Source organism: Sphaerodactylus townsendi, unplaced genomic scaffold (genome assembly GCF_021028975.2).
Source record: "Sphaerodactylus townsendi isolate TG3544 unplaced genomic scaffold, MPM_Stown_v2.3 scaffold_19, whole genome shotgun sequence".
NCBI classification, from domain to species: Eukaryota; Metazoa; Chordata; class Lepidosauria; order Squamata; family Sphaerodactylidae; genus Sphaerodactylus; species Sphaerodactylus townsendi.
The window spans coordinates 2,161,203-2,175,970 of record NW_025950352.1 but is presented as its reverse complement, the minus strand read 5'-3'; the positions used below and the strand labels follow the sequence as shown (position 1 = coordinate 2,175,970).

Sequence of the window (14,768 nt, the reverse complement as noted above, 5' to 3'; positions counted from 1 at the left end):
TGTGGCACACATCTTAATTTGATATGCCTTTAACAGTGACGAAAGGATATAAACTGGGATATAAACTGGGATATAAACTGCCCGCATGCCCGCTCCCACCCCCTCCCTCCCTCCCCACCCCTCTTGCCCCCTTCTGCCCCACCCCCGACACATGACTGCAATGGCGGCGCCTGGGGCGAGCCACCCCAGATATCCCCATTATAGCTCTGCCTCTAGGCTTTAAAGATGCCAGCCATAGTTGCAGGTAAAACGTTAGGGCAGTGGTGGCGAACCTTTGGCACTCCAGATGTTATGACTACAATTCCCATCAGCCCCTGCCAGCACGGCCAATGGGCTACGCTGGCAGGGGCTGAGTATGTATCTAAGATTATAAGGGCTCATCCCTACTCTTTGATAGGAATAAAACTACCGGACCACAACCACACAGCCCGGAAAAACCACACCAGCCAGTTTTTTAATGCTGCCTTTTCACCCTATCAGCATTCACATGCTGTGGACATGAAAACATTAAAACCTTTGTGCAATCAAAATACAGTTAAAATGATAAAATAATTCAATTACAAATACTACTGGGAGGGGCGGGATATAAATCTCAAACAAACAAACAAACAAATAATGGACAAAATAATGGACAAATAAATAAATAAATAAATAATGGGCAAATAAATAAATAAAGAAGAAAGGCAGTAACTATAACTGGGGGAATGCTAGAAGAAATGAAAAAATCTTCACTGGCTAGACACCAATACAGAGAGAAAGATTTACCTTCCTTCGGGAGGGATGGACAGCAATTCTTTTAGTTGCCTGGTGGTGGCAGCAGAGAGAGCACCTTATCTATGAACTGGGATAAAACTGGAGAGGATAGTCATAAGAACATAAGAACAAGCCTGCTGGATCAGACCAGAGTCCATCTAGTCCAGCTCTCTGCTACTCGCAGTGGCCCACCAGGTGCCTTTGGGAGCTCACATGCAGGATGTGAAAGCAATGGCCTTCTGCGGCTGTTGCTCCTGAGCACCTGGACTGCTAAGGCATTCGCAGTCTCAGATCAAAGAGGATCAAGATTGATAGCCATAAATCAACTTCTCCTCCATAAATCTGTGCAAGCCCCTTTTAAAGCTATCCAGGTGAGTGGCCATCACCACCTCCTGTGGCAGCAGATTCCAAACACCAATCACCTGTTGCGTGAAGAAGTGTTTCCTTTTATTAGTCCTAATTCTTCCCCCCAGCATTTTCAATGGGTGCCCCCTGGTTCTAGTATTGTGAGAAAGAGAGAAAAATGTCTCTCTGTCCACATTTTCTACCCCATGCATAATTTTATAGACTTCAATCATCTCCCCCCTCAGCCGCCTCCTCTCCAAACTAAAGAGTCCCAAACGCTGCAGCCTCTCCTCATAAGGAAGGTGCTCCAGTCCCTCAATCATCCTCGTTAGCCTCTTCTTCTGCACTTTTTTCCTATCTCTTCTCGATATCCCTTTTTTTTTTTTGAGATCGCGGCTGACCATTGTGAACTGAACACAGTGCTCCAAGTGTGGTCGCACCACGGCTTTATATAAGGGCATGACAATCTTTGCGGTTTTATTATCAGTTCCTTTCCTAATGATCCCCAGCATAGAGTTTGCCTTTTTAAAGGCAATTGTGGTCTACCACTTTGGGACTTGGGGCAGAGAAGAAAATCCCCCTGCCAAGAACGACAGATGGAAGAATGCCTGTTCTGACCCCCAAGTGAATCTGTTTTTGGCGCCCTGTACTTGGCTAGGACAGAGTGGGGGAGACCCAAGCCAGGTTCAACAGTTCAACAACAGGTTTATTAGGAGAATTAAGAGTCTAACTCCTCTCTTCGGTCTGTCTAAATCTGAGTCCTTGCTTGCCTTGAGCAGGTTTGAAGCTGCAGACTGTGTCTTCTCTTGGCTGCTTTCAAGAAAGTCCACTATGTCTTGCTTCCTTTTAGTTATTTCAGTTTTTGTCTGGTACTAATTGCTGTTAACCTTAACTTGTGCTGTATGGACCACCCTATATGTCACGAATATTCCAGTCTCCAGCTACCCTTGGCACCTTGCTCTGACTGCCTGGCTAGAGCTAAAACCGGGGATTGCTGGGTAAAGAAGGAAACTGCCTTTTGGGAAAATGTCTTAAAGGGACAGGGGCTAACTAAAATCCCTCCATTAGAAGACTTAACAATGAACTAAACCCATGCTCACTATGGGGAAACTGAAACTTAATGGGGAAATTACAAAAGCCTCTGTGGGGGCATGACAGTGCCCATTAGGTGTCCGAGAAATATGGTGGCAATTACTATGGCAGCTGCCACAAGGGGGATTAGTGTGACAACACTGTGTTTTCTTGACCGCATGTTTTTGTGCATTAAAGGGAAAGAGAGTCCTCAAGACTGCCGGCACCTGTTCCGTCCTAGGATTCTGAGGGACCCAAAACAATGAAATCTGTTATTTTGCTCTTCCTGGTCACAGCTCCGTGGGCTAAAAGAGGTAAGTCTCAATTCAGCGCTCCTCGTTTTGCCGCTGGGCAAATCTGCATGGCTGAGTGGCGACGAAAGGGCTCCCGTTGCAGAGCAGCCTGCTGGGTTGGGTCAAGGCGACGCGGTCATTGTCCAGCCAGTCTGACACCTGGCCTGCAACTCGAGAGAAACACCTGGCAGAGCAAATGAACCTGGGGAAAAGGTGAGTGTCAGGCTCTGGATCTGTAGACAATCACCAGACCCAGATTTTGAATCAGAAGTTTTTATTGACAGACATCGGATGGCATGGCTGTAGAAAGCCAGTTCTAACGAACTGTCTTTGGGTAACACCTTTTATTCCCGAAACCTCTTCCCCTTCCCGCTCCCGTAAAGATCTATTAACACAACCCCCTTTGATGTCAGGAAGAGCCATCCCGACAGTGAGAGGCTCACAACAGCTGTTGATTTCAAAGGCATCCGGGCTCAAAGGATTTCTTCGCTTTGCGGCCTTTCTCGACTTCACGTAAGCCAAGAACTGCACCACAGAGAACGAAAAAGTCACTGGAATTGCACTCCTAAGCAGGGGTCTCCAAACGTTTATGTATGAGGGCCCCATAGGTTGTTTTATGAATGTTCACGGGCAGTGGTGGGAAAAATACAAAAATTTTAGTAACAGGTTCCCATGGTGGTGGGATTTAAACTGTGGTGTAGCGCCAATGGGGCTGGGCGTGGCACGGCGGGGGCGTGGCCAGGCATTCTAAGGGCGGGGCATTCTGAGGCGGGGCTGTGGCAAGGACACAGCCGCTGTGCCGGTCCTTGGGCGGGAAACGAATGCACGCAGGCGCAGGCTGCCACGCACGCCGGTGCACCTCCTGCTAGACTGCTTCAAGTTCTGCGTGCTACTGCTGAGAGGAAGGGCATAACTCAGGCAAAAATCACGTGGCAAAATCACCAATTAGTAACCCCCTCTTGGCACACACAAATAATTAGTAACCTACTCTCAGGAACCTGTGAGAACCTGCTAGATCCCACCTCTGTTCATGGGCCGAAAAAAATCAGTTTTAAATGAATGAGTAAAATTTAAACGAGTAAGTTTTGCTTGAATCGTTTTTTTGTAATCAGTGTGATATGGTTCGGAACGAAAGAGAAATGTGACCAATACGAACAAGCAATGGTGTGATTAACTGAATATATATCAACCTCTCTCCCCACCCCCGTTTCTAGGGAAAATGGAGCCCATTGGGGGGAGGAACTCAGATTTTGCCCCAGGCTCCGTTTTTCCTAGATACGCCTCTGGCTAACCAGGAAAGCTCTCTGAAGCAGCCAAATCCCCCCACTGTAACCATAGCTTTCTGAAAAGCTATCTTTAATGCCCGCTGCATGCAGACAAGCAGAGGAGACGTTATTAATAATGATAATTAGGGAGAGTATTTCATATTTTCATATTTATTCGTACAGTCCATGACCAGAGTATAAAAGTAACATAATAAAATAACACTAAAAACAATACAAAACACGGCACCAGCATTTACAAGTTTGAAAATATAAATATCCTTCAAAAATTACGAGTAACTAACACAGGTTTTCATAATTTTACTCGACAGCCAGCCAAATTTGACCACATTGTAAGAGATCTCATAGTTCCTGCCTGTTAGCGTAATCAGGAGTGAGTCCTTCCTTCCTTCCTTCCTTCCTTCCTTCCTTCCTTCCTTCCTTCCTTCCTTCCTTCCTTCCTTCCTTCCTTCCTTCCTTCCTTCCTTCCTTCCTTCCTTCCTTCCTTCCTTCCTTCCTTCCTTCCTTCCTTCCTTCCTTCCTTCCTTCCTTCCTTCCTTCCTTTCTTTCTTTCTTTCTTTCTTTCTTTCTTTCTTTCTTTCTTTCTTTCTTTCTTTCTTTCTTTCTTTCTTTCTTTCTTTCTTTCTTTCTTTCTTTCTTTCTTTCTTTCTTTCTCTTCCTGGAAAACGAGAGACTTTAGGAGTAACGAGACCTTTCTTAATATGATTGTAAATCTTGCAGGCAAATAAGACAGGCTCCGACGATTCAGAGATTCTCTTCTCTGCACAGAATAAACATTTGGCTGGAGGTATTCCTTTGCATTCTCCATAGAGGGCGGCAGAGGGTAATACACCGTATCTTAACGGAGTAAAAATTCTTCTGCAACAAGGATCATTTAAATACTATTGGACTAATTATACTTGATTCTTGTTTATAATGAGATGAGAACAATAAGAGAAGTTGTCTTCAACTGAGATGTGCTTTTCTTCCTGTGTTTTGAGTTCTATTGTAATTTGAATAAATACAGTAGGTGATTATTGTTTTTAATTGCACTGTGACACTTTATTATAAACTTCATAAATGTTTAATTGGTTGTCTCTTTGTATGCAGCAGGGCGTGGACCGCGTTTGTATTTCATTGTACTTGCCATTCCTGAGTTTGGTGTTATCTTTATTTAAATACTTAACAGAAGGCACCAAGACTAGTTTGTTTAAGGTACTTGGATCATAAAGAAAACTCTTAACTCTGTTCAGGTCCCCTGTTTCGATGACCAAGATTCTCTGTTTCACCAGCCCCTTTGCGTGTGTGTGTAGTCCACGGTCATGAGAAGTCACTGTGAAAGACCATCGTATCTCGGTTTTCCCCTCCACCTGCCTCCGTCACGGAGAGACAAATGAACCCCTCAATAAGACATGGACTAACCTTTTGGTGAAGAAAAAGAGCCTTAACTGTTAAAATTAGGGAGGCAGTCTCTGCCAGAGACATAACATCATTATTTAATCAAGCCCAGCTTCCACCAGAAATGGGCATACGGGCGTAGAACAGCAAGCTGTACTAGGGTGCAATTTTTCAAAAATAATTTCATAGTATTGTTGAAGTCACAATACTAGAACCAGGGGGCATACATTGAAAATATTCTCACAATTCTCACAATACTAGAACCAGGGGGCATACATTGAAAATGCAGGGAGGGTGGGAGAATTAAGACTAATAAAAGGAAACACTTCTTCACGCAACGTGTGATTGGTGTTTGGAATATGCTGCCACAGGAGGTGGTGATGGCCACTCACCTGGATAGCTTTAAAAGGGGCTTGGATAGATTTATGGAGGAGAAGTCGATCTGTGGCTACCAATCTTGATCCTCCTTGATCTCAGATTGCAAATGCCTTAACAGTCCAGGTGCTCGGGAGCAGCAGCAGCAGAAGGCCATTGCTTTCACCTCCTGCACGTGAGCTCCCAAAGGCACCTGGTGGGCCACTGCGAGTAGCAGAGAGCTGGACTAGATGGACTCTGGTCTGATCCAGCTGGCTAGTTCTTATGTTCTTATGCAGAGGTCTTCAAACTATGGCCCTCCAGATGTTCATTGACTACAATTCCCATCAGCCCCTGCCAGCATGGCCAAGTGGCAGGGCTGATGGGAATTGTAGTCTCTGAACCCCTGGAGGGCCATAGTTTGAAGACCCCTGTTCTTATGTCTTTCTCAGCCAGAATTGGCTGGTGGTTGTGAGTTTCTTGGGTTGTGTGGCTGTGGTCTGGCACGTTTTGCTCCGAACGTTTCAGCCGCATCCATGGCTGGCATCTTCAGAGGCATGAGAAGGAAAGATGTAAGTCTGGAAAACCCACACTGGCCACCAGAGGCGTACTGCTCAGGGGGACACATCGGGTCAAATGTCCCTGGGCTGCGGCCATTTAGTACACGGGGGGCAGAAAATTGCCCCACACCCCTCCTCCTTTCCTTGTTTGTCATGGTGGGGGAGGGCAGCGGCCCATATGGGTGGGAGATTTTGCACCGGGCTACATTTGCCCTAGATATGCCTCTGCCGGCCACATTATCAAATAGCTTTTTCCTTGAGACTTTATTTATTTAGTACATTTTTGTTCATCTTTTTTTTAAGAGCTTGGGGTGGTGCCCATCTTTCCTCTATTTTATCCTCACAACAACCCTGTGAGTTGGCTTAAATTCAGAATGAACAGCTCACCCAAAGTCACTGAGCAAGCCTCCATGGCATGGGTGGGGATTCGAACCTGGATCTTCCATATCCATGCTAATGACTGACTGCCACACGCTGGTAGTTTCCAAGGACAGCTGTGTTGGTCTGTAGTAGAAAAACTAGATTTGAATCCAGCAGTTCCATTGCTGGCTTGAGAATAGCGGCCCTCAAGCAGAGAAGCTTCAAGAGGAAAGTACAACGGGAAATTGTTGAATTTGTGTTCATTAACAAGTTCAGAACATTGGGCCTCCCAGAGCTGAATAGAGTCATATGATGTCATAAGAGTCATAATAGAGTCTTAAGCCGTGGAGGCTTATCTGGGGAACAATAGAGTCATAAACTGTGGAGGCTTATCTGGGGAATTCAGATTAGCCTGTACACTCCCACACACGCCAGCTGGGTGACCTTGGGCTAGTCACAGCTTCTCAACAGAGCCCTCTTCTTCAGCTCTCCTACCCTACCTCACAGGGTGTTTGTTGTGAGGGGGGAAGGGCAAGGAGATTGTAAGCCCCTTTGAGTCTCCTGCAGGAGAGAAAGGGGGGATATAAATCCAAACTCCTCCTCCTCCTCTTCCTCTTCCTCTTCCTCTTCCTCTTCTTCTTCTTCTCTCACTCCCCCCCCCCACTGAATCTCAATCATTATATGGCTACCTAACAAGAGACGTTCACAGGTGATCTTAGCATTGCCTTTCTCTGGGCAGCAACCATGGTATTCCTTGGTATTCCATGGTATTCCATCCAAATGCTAACCAGAGTCAACCCTGCTTAGCTTCTGAGATCTGTTAAGATCGGGCTAGCCTGGGTTATCCAGTTCAGGACCTTATCTTACTAAAGATGCTAATTTTCTGCCCTCTGAGTATTTCTCCTTTGCCTTAGTTAAGCTGATTACACTTTGCATTGTACCTCCGCATCCTGACTCCTTTCTTGGCAACACCCCCTCCTACCCCTAGACTGAGATATAAGAACTCCCCATTTCAACTTGTATCTGATGAAGAGAGCCATGACTATCGTAGCCTATATCCCACAAACTTTGTTGTTCTCTGAGACTCTAGTGGACTTGAACCTGTTAACCCCATAGCGGTTTTGGTTTCAGGATGGGTGGTACGGTTTGCGAAAAGGATTACTGACCATATTCAATTTTAATTGAGTACCCACCTTGCCAATTTGAATAGATTACCTGTCATTCTTAAAACAGCCCTGACAGGTAGGTGGCATTTTAGCATAAACGTTCCCATTTGATGGATGGCAGAGATTGGCAAGGTGAACTTGAGAGAACGGAAGTTTGCCTAATTCTGACCAGAATTACATGCGTCAGAGTCCATGGGAGTCAGTGGGCTTAGAAGGGTTTAGGGTAGCCGTATTAAAGTTTGGAGCTGTGTGTGTGTGTGTGTGTGTGTATGAGAGAGAGAGAGAGAGAGAGAGAGAGAGACTTTACAAGGAGAATTATCAAAAGGTTTGTATAAGTATAAATGACGATATTCAGAGAAGGGAGAAGTTGAAAATGTCATAGTTGGGAAGAAAATTCATGTTAAATTTGTTCTTCATTTCTTCACGCAACGTGTGATTGGTGTTTGGAAGATGCTGCCACAGGAGGTGGTGATGGCCACTCACCTGGATATCTTTAAAAGGGGTTTGGACAGATTTATGGAGGAGAAGTCGATCTCTGGCTACCAATCTTGATCCTCCTTGATCTGAGATGGCAAATGCCTTAGCAGACCAGGTGCTCAGGAGCAGCAGCAGCAGAAGGCCATTGCTTTCACATCCTGCCTGTGAGCTCCCAAAGGCACCTGGTGGGCCACTGCGAGTAGCAGAGAGCTGGACTAGATGGACTCTGGTCTGACCAGCTGGCTTGTTCGTATGTTCTTATGTTCTTATGGTCCTTTGATTTTTTTTGCATTTGAGCTTATTGTTAAATGCTATAGAACACCTTGAGTATTGTTGCGCTTTTGTTCAATTAGCAGTTTGAAAGCCTTGTAAACATGCACCACATTTAACCTTTGTGGTTCAGAGTACTAAATAAGTTTCGAGAATATGCGCCTTAATATATTCTTCTTTTTATAGGAGTGTGAAAATAAACGCAAACACACACACAAATCCAGTCTTTAGGTTAAGAAAGATGGTCGTTTTCATTATTATTTTTCCGTATCGTTCTGCATAGCGGTTGGGAAGAAAATCAACAGTTAAAAACGGACGTTTTACCAACACTGATTTTATTTCACATTCTGTTGATTCATATTGATGAAGTGAACTTAAACGTTGGCCCAGGGTGGCCCTGTTAGAGGGTTTGTAGCTGGGGGTGGTGGTGGTGGTGGTGTAAGGCTGGAGTTTAGATTCGACTGGGAGCTTTCGCTTAGGGTTGCCAGGTCTCCCTGGGTACCATTGGGGGATGAGGGGGTAAGGTTGCCAGATCCAGTTTAGGAATGTAGGGTGGTGAGAACCGCAAAGGATTGCGAGGAGCTCCAAGCGGACCTTAATAAATTAGGTGAGTGGGCTAAGAAATGGCAAATACAGTTCAATGTAGCAAAATGCAAAGTGATGCACATAGGGGCAAAAAAATCCAAACTTCACATACACACTATAAGGGTCAGTGCTATCAGTCACAGACCAGGAAAGGGATTTGGGCGTCTTAGCTGATAGTTCCATGGGAATGTCAACTCAGTGCATGGCAGCTGTGAAAAAGGCAAACTCTATGCTGGGGATCATTAGGAAAGGAATTGAGAATAAAACTGCAAGGGTTGTCATGCCCCCTCTTATATAAAGCACACGTGGTGCGACCTCCCACTTGGAGTCCCTATGTGTTCAAAGTTCTCCTGGTCGCCACATCTCAAAAAGGATATCGAAGAGATAGAAAAAGTGCAGAGAAGGGCAACGAGGATGATTGAAGGATTGGAGCACCTTCCTTATGAGGAGAGGCTGCAGCGTTTGGGGCTCTTTAGTTTGGAGAGGAGGCGGCTGAGGGGGGATATGATCGAAGTCTATAAAATTATGCCTGGGGTAGAAAATGTGGACAGAGATAAATTTTTCTCTCTTTCTCACAATACTAGAACCAGGGGGCATTCACTGAAAATGCTGGGGGGGAAGAATTAGGACTAATCAAAGGAAACACTTCTTCACGCAACGTGTGATTGGTGTTTGGAATCTGCTGCCACAGGAGGTGGTGATGGCCACTCACCTGGATAGCTTTAAAAGGGGCTTGGACAGATTGATGGAGGAGAAGTCGATTAATGGCTCCCAATCTTGATCCTCCTTGATCTGAGGTTGCAAATGCCTTAGCAGACCAGGTGATCGGGAGCAGCAGCAGCAGAAAGCCTCCTCCTCCTTTCACCTCCTGCATGTGAGCTCCCAAAGGCACCTGGTGGGCCACTGCGAGTGGTAGCAGAGAGCTGGACTAGATGGACTCTGGTCTGATCCAGCTGGCTTGTTCTTATGTTCTTATGTTCTTTAATCTCCTGGATATTTGAGGATGGAGAATTTTCTCCAGGGAAACTGATCTCTGTATTCTGGAGATGAACTGTAATTTCAGGGGATCTCGAGGTTTCACCTGGAAGCTGCCGTATTCAAAAAATTGTGGGGTGGGTGCACTGAGTCAATACAACCAATCCACTTTTACACCCTGAAGGTTCACACACTTGTCCTAAGACAGTGATGCATTTCAAATCTTTATGATGAAAATTCTTGTGCTTACATACAGACAAAAGCACTTCTCGAATCTCTCACCCAAACAATGCTTTCGGCTTACAATATACGCTCACATACAACTACAACGTGTGCAAGACAAATATGAGCAAACATGTACATAACCTATCGTCATTCCACGGTCATGTTTGGGTTTGGGCTGACCACACTCTGGTGAGTTTGGTTTCGGAATTCCTTCAGTGCTCTAATTTATAATAATAATAATAATAATAATAATAATAATAATAATAATAATAATAATAATAATAATAATAATAATAATCAAACCTTTATTGACCTACCAAATTACAATAAAACAATTGTCCATAAAAGACATAAATACAACAAACATTCAGAGTCTTACCAATAGCAGCAGTGGTGTAGGAGGTTAAGAGCTCGTGTATCTAATCTGGAGGAACCGGGTTTGATTCCCAGCTCTGCTGCCTGAACTGTGGAGGCTTATCTGGGGAATTCAGATTAGCCTGTGCACTCCCACACACGCCAGCTGGGTGCCCTTGGGGTAGTCACAGCTTCTCGGAGCTCTCTCAGCCCCACCCACCTCACAGGGTGTTTGTTGTGAGGGGGGAAGGGCAAGGAGATTGTAAACCCCTTTGAGTCTCCTGCAGGAGAGAAAGGGGGGATATAAATCCAAACTCTTCTTCTTCTTCTTCTTCTTCTTCTTCTTCTTCTTCTTCTTCTTCTTCTTCTTCTTCTTCTTCTTCTTCTTCTTCTTCTTCTTCTTCTTCTTCTTCTTCTTCTTCTTCTTCTTCTTCTGCTTCTTCTTCAATAGTGTCGTCCAAATGAACTCATCAAAAGTGCCATTCCCATACACCTCTCCACAGACCAGACCGAAGACCCACCAACAGAACCCAGGCATCACAACAACATACAGTATCAACACTCCACTATAAAACACAGAGTGTGTTGGGGTGGCTCCAAACACAGAACAAGGGATAGGGGACAAGGAAATGGACGGACAATTGATCTGACTCCAATAGGTTGCCCCAGCAAACATGTAAATAACCTATCGTCATTCCACGGTCATGTTTGGGTTTGGGCTGACCAAACTCTGGTGAGTTTGGTTTCGGAATTCCTTCAACGGCCCAATACTTATAGCTCTAATTGGCAAAACTCTCAAGGGAGTGTGTATTAATCGTATTCGACTCTTCTGGGATTACAGCCGACCGCTTTCTCACATGCCTTGTGTATAGTCCTCAAAGACTGAAAGCGTTATTTGGGTGAGAGATTCAAGAAGTACTTTTGTCTGCATGCAAACACAAGAATTTTAATTATAAAGGTTTGAAATGCACTGCTGTCTTAGGACAAGTGTGTGAGCCCACAGGGTGTAAAAGAAGAAGAAGAAGAGTTTGGATTGATATCCCCCCTTTCTCTCCTGCAGGAGACTCAAAGGGGCTGACAATCTCCTTGCCCTTCCCCCCTCACAACAAACACCCTGTGAGGTGGGTGGGGCTGAGAGAGCTCCGAGAAGCTGTGACTAGCCCAAGGTCACCCAGCTGGCGTGTGTGGGAGTGTACAGGCTAATCTGAATTCCCCAGATAAGCCTCTACAGCTCAGGCGGCAGAGCTGGGACTCAAACCCGGTTCCTCCAGATTAGATGCACGAGCTCTTAACCTGTAGACTGGCATTTTGCCCCCTGTTCTTTCCAGCCTCCTCCCCCTGTGTTGACTACACTGTCCCCTCTAGAGGGTTCCATCCCATACAAGTTGACCCACTTGGAGGTGACAAAGAACATCCCAGGTAAGGGATTTCTAGCGAACCAATTGTTACCTCATCCAGACCACGCGTCACTTACGCAAGCAACACGGTAAGGCGTTTCTGGTGTGGGCAGGGGGGGGGGAGCTCCTCCTTCCCTCCTTCCGTCCCACATGGTGGCTGGTGACACGCTGTAATTTGGATGGATGTGCTGGAGCCGCAAATGTTTGTGTGTCGCTGGCCGAGGGCGGCAGATGGACAGGACAGATTGCGAGACAAGTCCCGGCTTTCTGAGTCAGAACGAGGAAATGCAGAATCTTCTATTCACCTGTGGCTTTCTAACTCTACCTTTGGGGATGCCGGCCTCCTTCATAAACTTCATAAACTTTTCCTTAGGAAAGGAATTGATAATAAAACTGCAAAGATTGTCATGCCCTTATATAAAGCAGTGGAAGCGATCGCGACTCTGAGAGTACTGTGTCCAGCTTCTGGTCACGTGCATCTCAAAAAAAAAGCGATATTAAGGAGATAGAAAAAGTGCAGAGAAGGGCAACGAGGATGATTGAGGGACTGGAGCACCTTCCCTATGAGGAGAGGCTGCAGCGTTTGGGACTCTTTAGTTTGGAGAGGAGACGTCTGAGGGGGGATAGGATTGAAGTCTATAAAATTATGCATGGGGTAGAAAATGTGGACAGAGAGAACTTTTTCTCTCTTTCTCACAATACTAGAACCAGGGGGCATTCATTGAAAATGCTGGGGGGAAGAATTAGGACTAATAAAAGGAAACACTTCTTCACACGCAACGTGTGATTGGTGTTTGGAATGTGCTGCCACAGGAGGTGGTGATGGCCACTCACCTGGATAGCTTTCAAAGGGGCTTGGACAGATTTATGTAGGAGAAGTCGATTTATGGCTACCAATCTTGATCCTCTTTGATCTGAGATTGCAAATGCCTTAACAGACCAGGTGCTCAGGAGCAGCAGCCGCAGAAGGCCATTGCTTTCACCTCCTGCAGGTGAGCTCCCAAAGGCACCTGGTGGGCCACTGCGAGTAGCAGAGAGCTGGACTAGATGGACTCAGGTCTGATCCAGCTGGCTTGTTCTTATGTTCTTATGTTCTTAACTGCGGCTGGGTGATAATACCTTATACAGTTGAGGAGCTGGGTGGGTTACAGGATGTAAAACACTCGACTGGCTGTAATTGGCAGTTCCTCTGTTTGTTACCGAATTTAAATTCCAGTGCTTATAAAGTTGCCAGTGCCCAGGTGAGTACACTGTAACTCCTTCTGGAGGAGGTGCACCTATAAGTCATGCAATAAATCCACTCTGCACCAATAATGCTCTCGGTTCTAATTGAGGACAAGAACCAAACCTAAGAGCAAGCAGTAAACAGGCAGTCCCAGGAAGTGGAAACAACACCTGTGATGTGTTTTGAAAAACAAGAGCCCGGAAGCAAATTTTGCCCATTAAGAGAGCAAATAATTCAGGCCCAACTGGAAGTTTTCGATAATACAAGAAAACCAGAGGTTGATTTGCCTGCAAATGACTACCTGGTAACTTTAATTATGATATGCGTGGCTTTGTTGCCGTGAAGTTAAGTCGGATTCTTTGAAAATATACTGAAGGTTTGGTTTAAATAGCACATGGCTGGGAATTGGCAGAGAAGCCAAACTTTTTTCTTTTGGCATGAATTGAGATAATATAATTTGCTGATCAGGGATGCTTTGCCACATGTAAATAAAGGTGAAAGATTGTGAAGGAATTATAAGACGTTTCGGTCGATGCTTGAATGTTTATTTACACACAGAGCTTAAGTGTATATATGGCACATTAAGTACTGAGAGCATTATTGGTGCAGATTGCCCCCAAATCGCCAAGAACGTTCAGAGCTGGAGTTGGTAACTCTGTCTATTTATGTAGCATTGACTAAAAAGAGGCCTCAGAGGCAGTGGCGGGATCCAAAAATTTTAGTAACAGGTTCCCATGGTGGTGGGATTCAAACTGTGGTGTAGCGCCAATGGGGCTGGGCGGGGCACGGCGGGGGCATTCCTGGGGCGGGGCATTCCTGGGCGGGGCTGTGGCAAGGATGCAGCCGCTGCGCCGGTCCTTGGGCAGGAAACGAATGCACGCAGGCGCAGGCTGCCACGCACACCGGTGCACCTCCTGCTAGACTGCTTCAAGTTCTGCGCGCTTCTGCTGAGAGGAGGGGCGTAACTGAGGCAAAAATCACGTGGCAAAATCACCCATTCGTAACTCCCTCTCAGCACACACAAATAATTAGTCACCTACTCTCGGGAACCTGTGAGAACCTGCTGGATTCCACCTCTGCCTTTAAGGCTCAAATACTGTTTCCCTAAATAATGCTTAGAAACACATAGGTATTATTTCCTTCACAATATTTTTACTACAGCAATAGTTTTTATCTCCTTACAATGATATATCTCAAACAAAAAAAACCCTATTTACTCTATAGTTTATAAGTATGCAATAAACATCTAGGTAAATTTTTGTTTGTTTGAGATATATCATTGTAAGGGCATAAAATTATTGTAGTAAAAATAGTAAAAAAATCGTTGTGAAGGAAATAATAGCTATGTGTTTGTTAAGTGTTATTTAGGGAAACTGTTTCACAGTACTTGAGCCTTAAAGGTACAGAATATTCTTTTTGACCTAGAGCAGTGGTGGCGAACCTTTGGCACTCCAGATGTTATGGACTACTATTCCCATCAGCCCCTTCCAGCATGGCCAATTGGCCATGCTGGAAGGGGCTGATGGGAATTGTAGTCCATAACATCTGGAGTGCCAAAGGTTCGCCACCATGGACCTAGAGGTTGGCGAAGTTGGGCAAGCATTCACCTGTTGCTCCTACCCATTCTTTGATGCGACACCGCAGGTATGGCAGTATGAGGCACTGTTTCTACTGGAGAGACCTGTAGAGGTGTGTGAC

General features: G+C 45.4%; 1 protein-coding gene across 1 annotated transcript in view; it reads left to right on the top strand.

Moving 5' to 3' along the window:
• Nucleotides 1-2,415: 2,415 nt before the first annotated feature.
• LOC125425128 (weak toxin CM-13b-like) overlaps nucleotides 2,416-14,768 on the top strand; it is a 27,295-nt gene continuing 14,942 nt past the window's right edge. Inside the window, exon 1 of the mRNA XM_048482670.1 lies at nucleotides 2,416-2,483. Coding sequence (XP_048338627.1) covers nucleotides 2,432-2,483 — 52 coding nt within the window. The 5' untranslated portion in view covers nucleotides 2,416-2,431. The remainder of the gene's footprint in view (nucleotides 2,484-14,768) is intronic.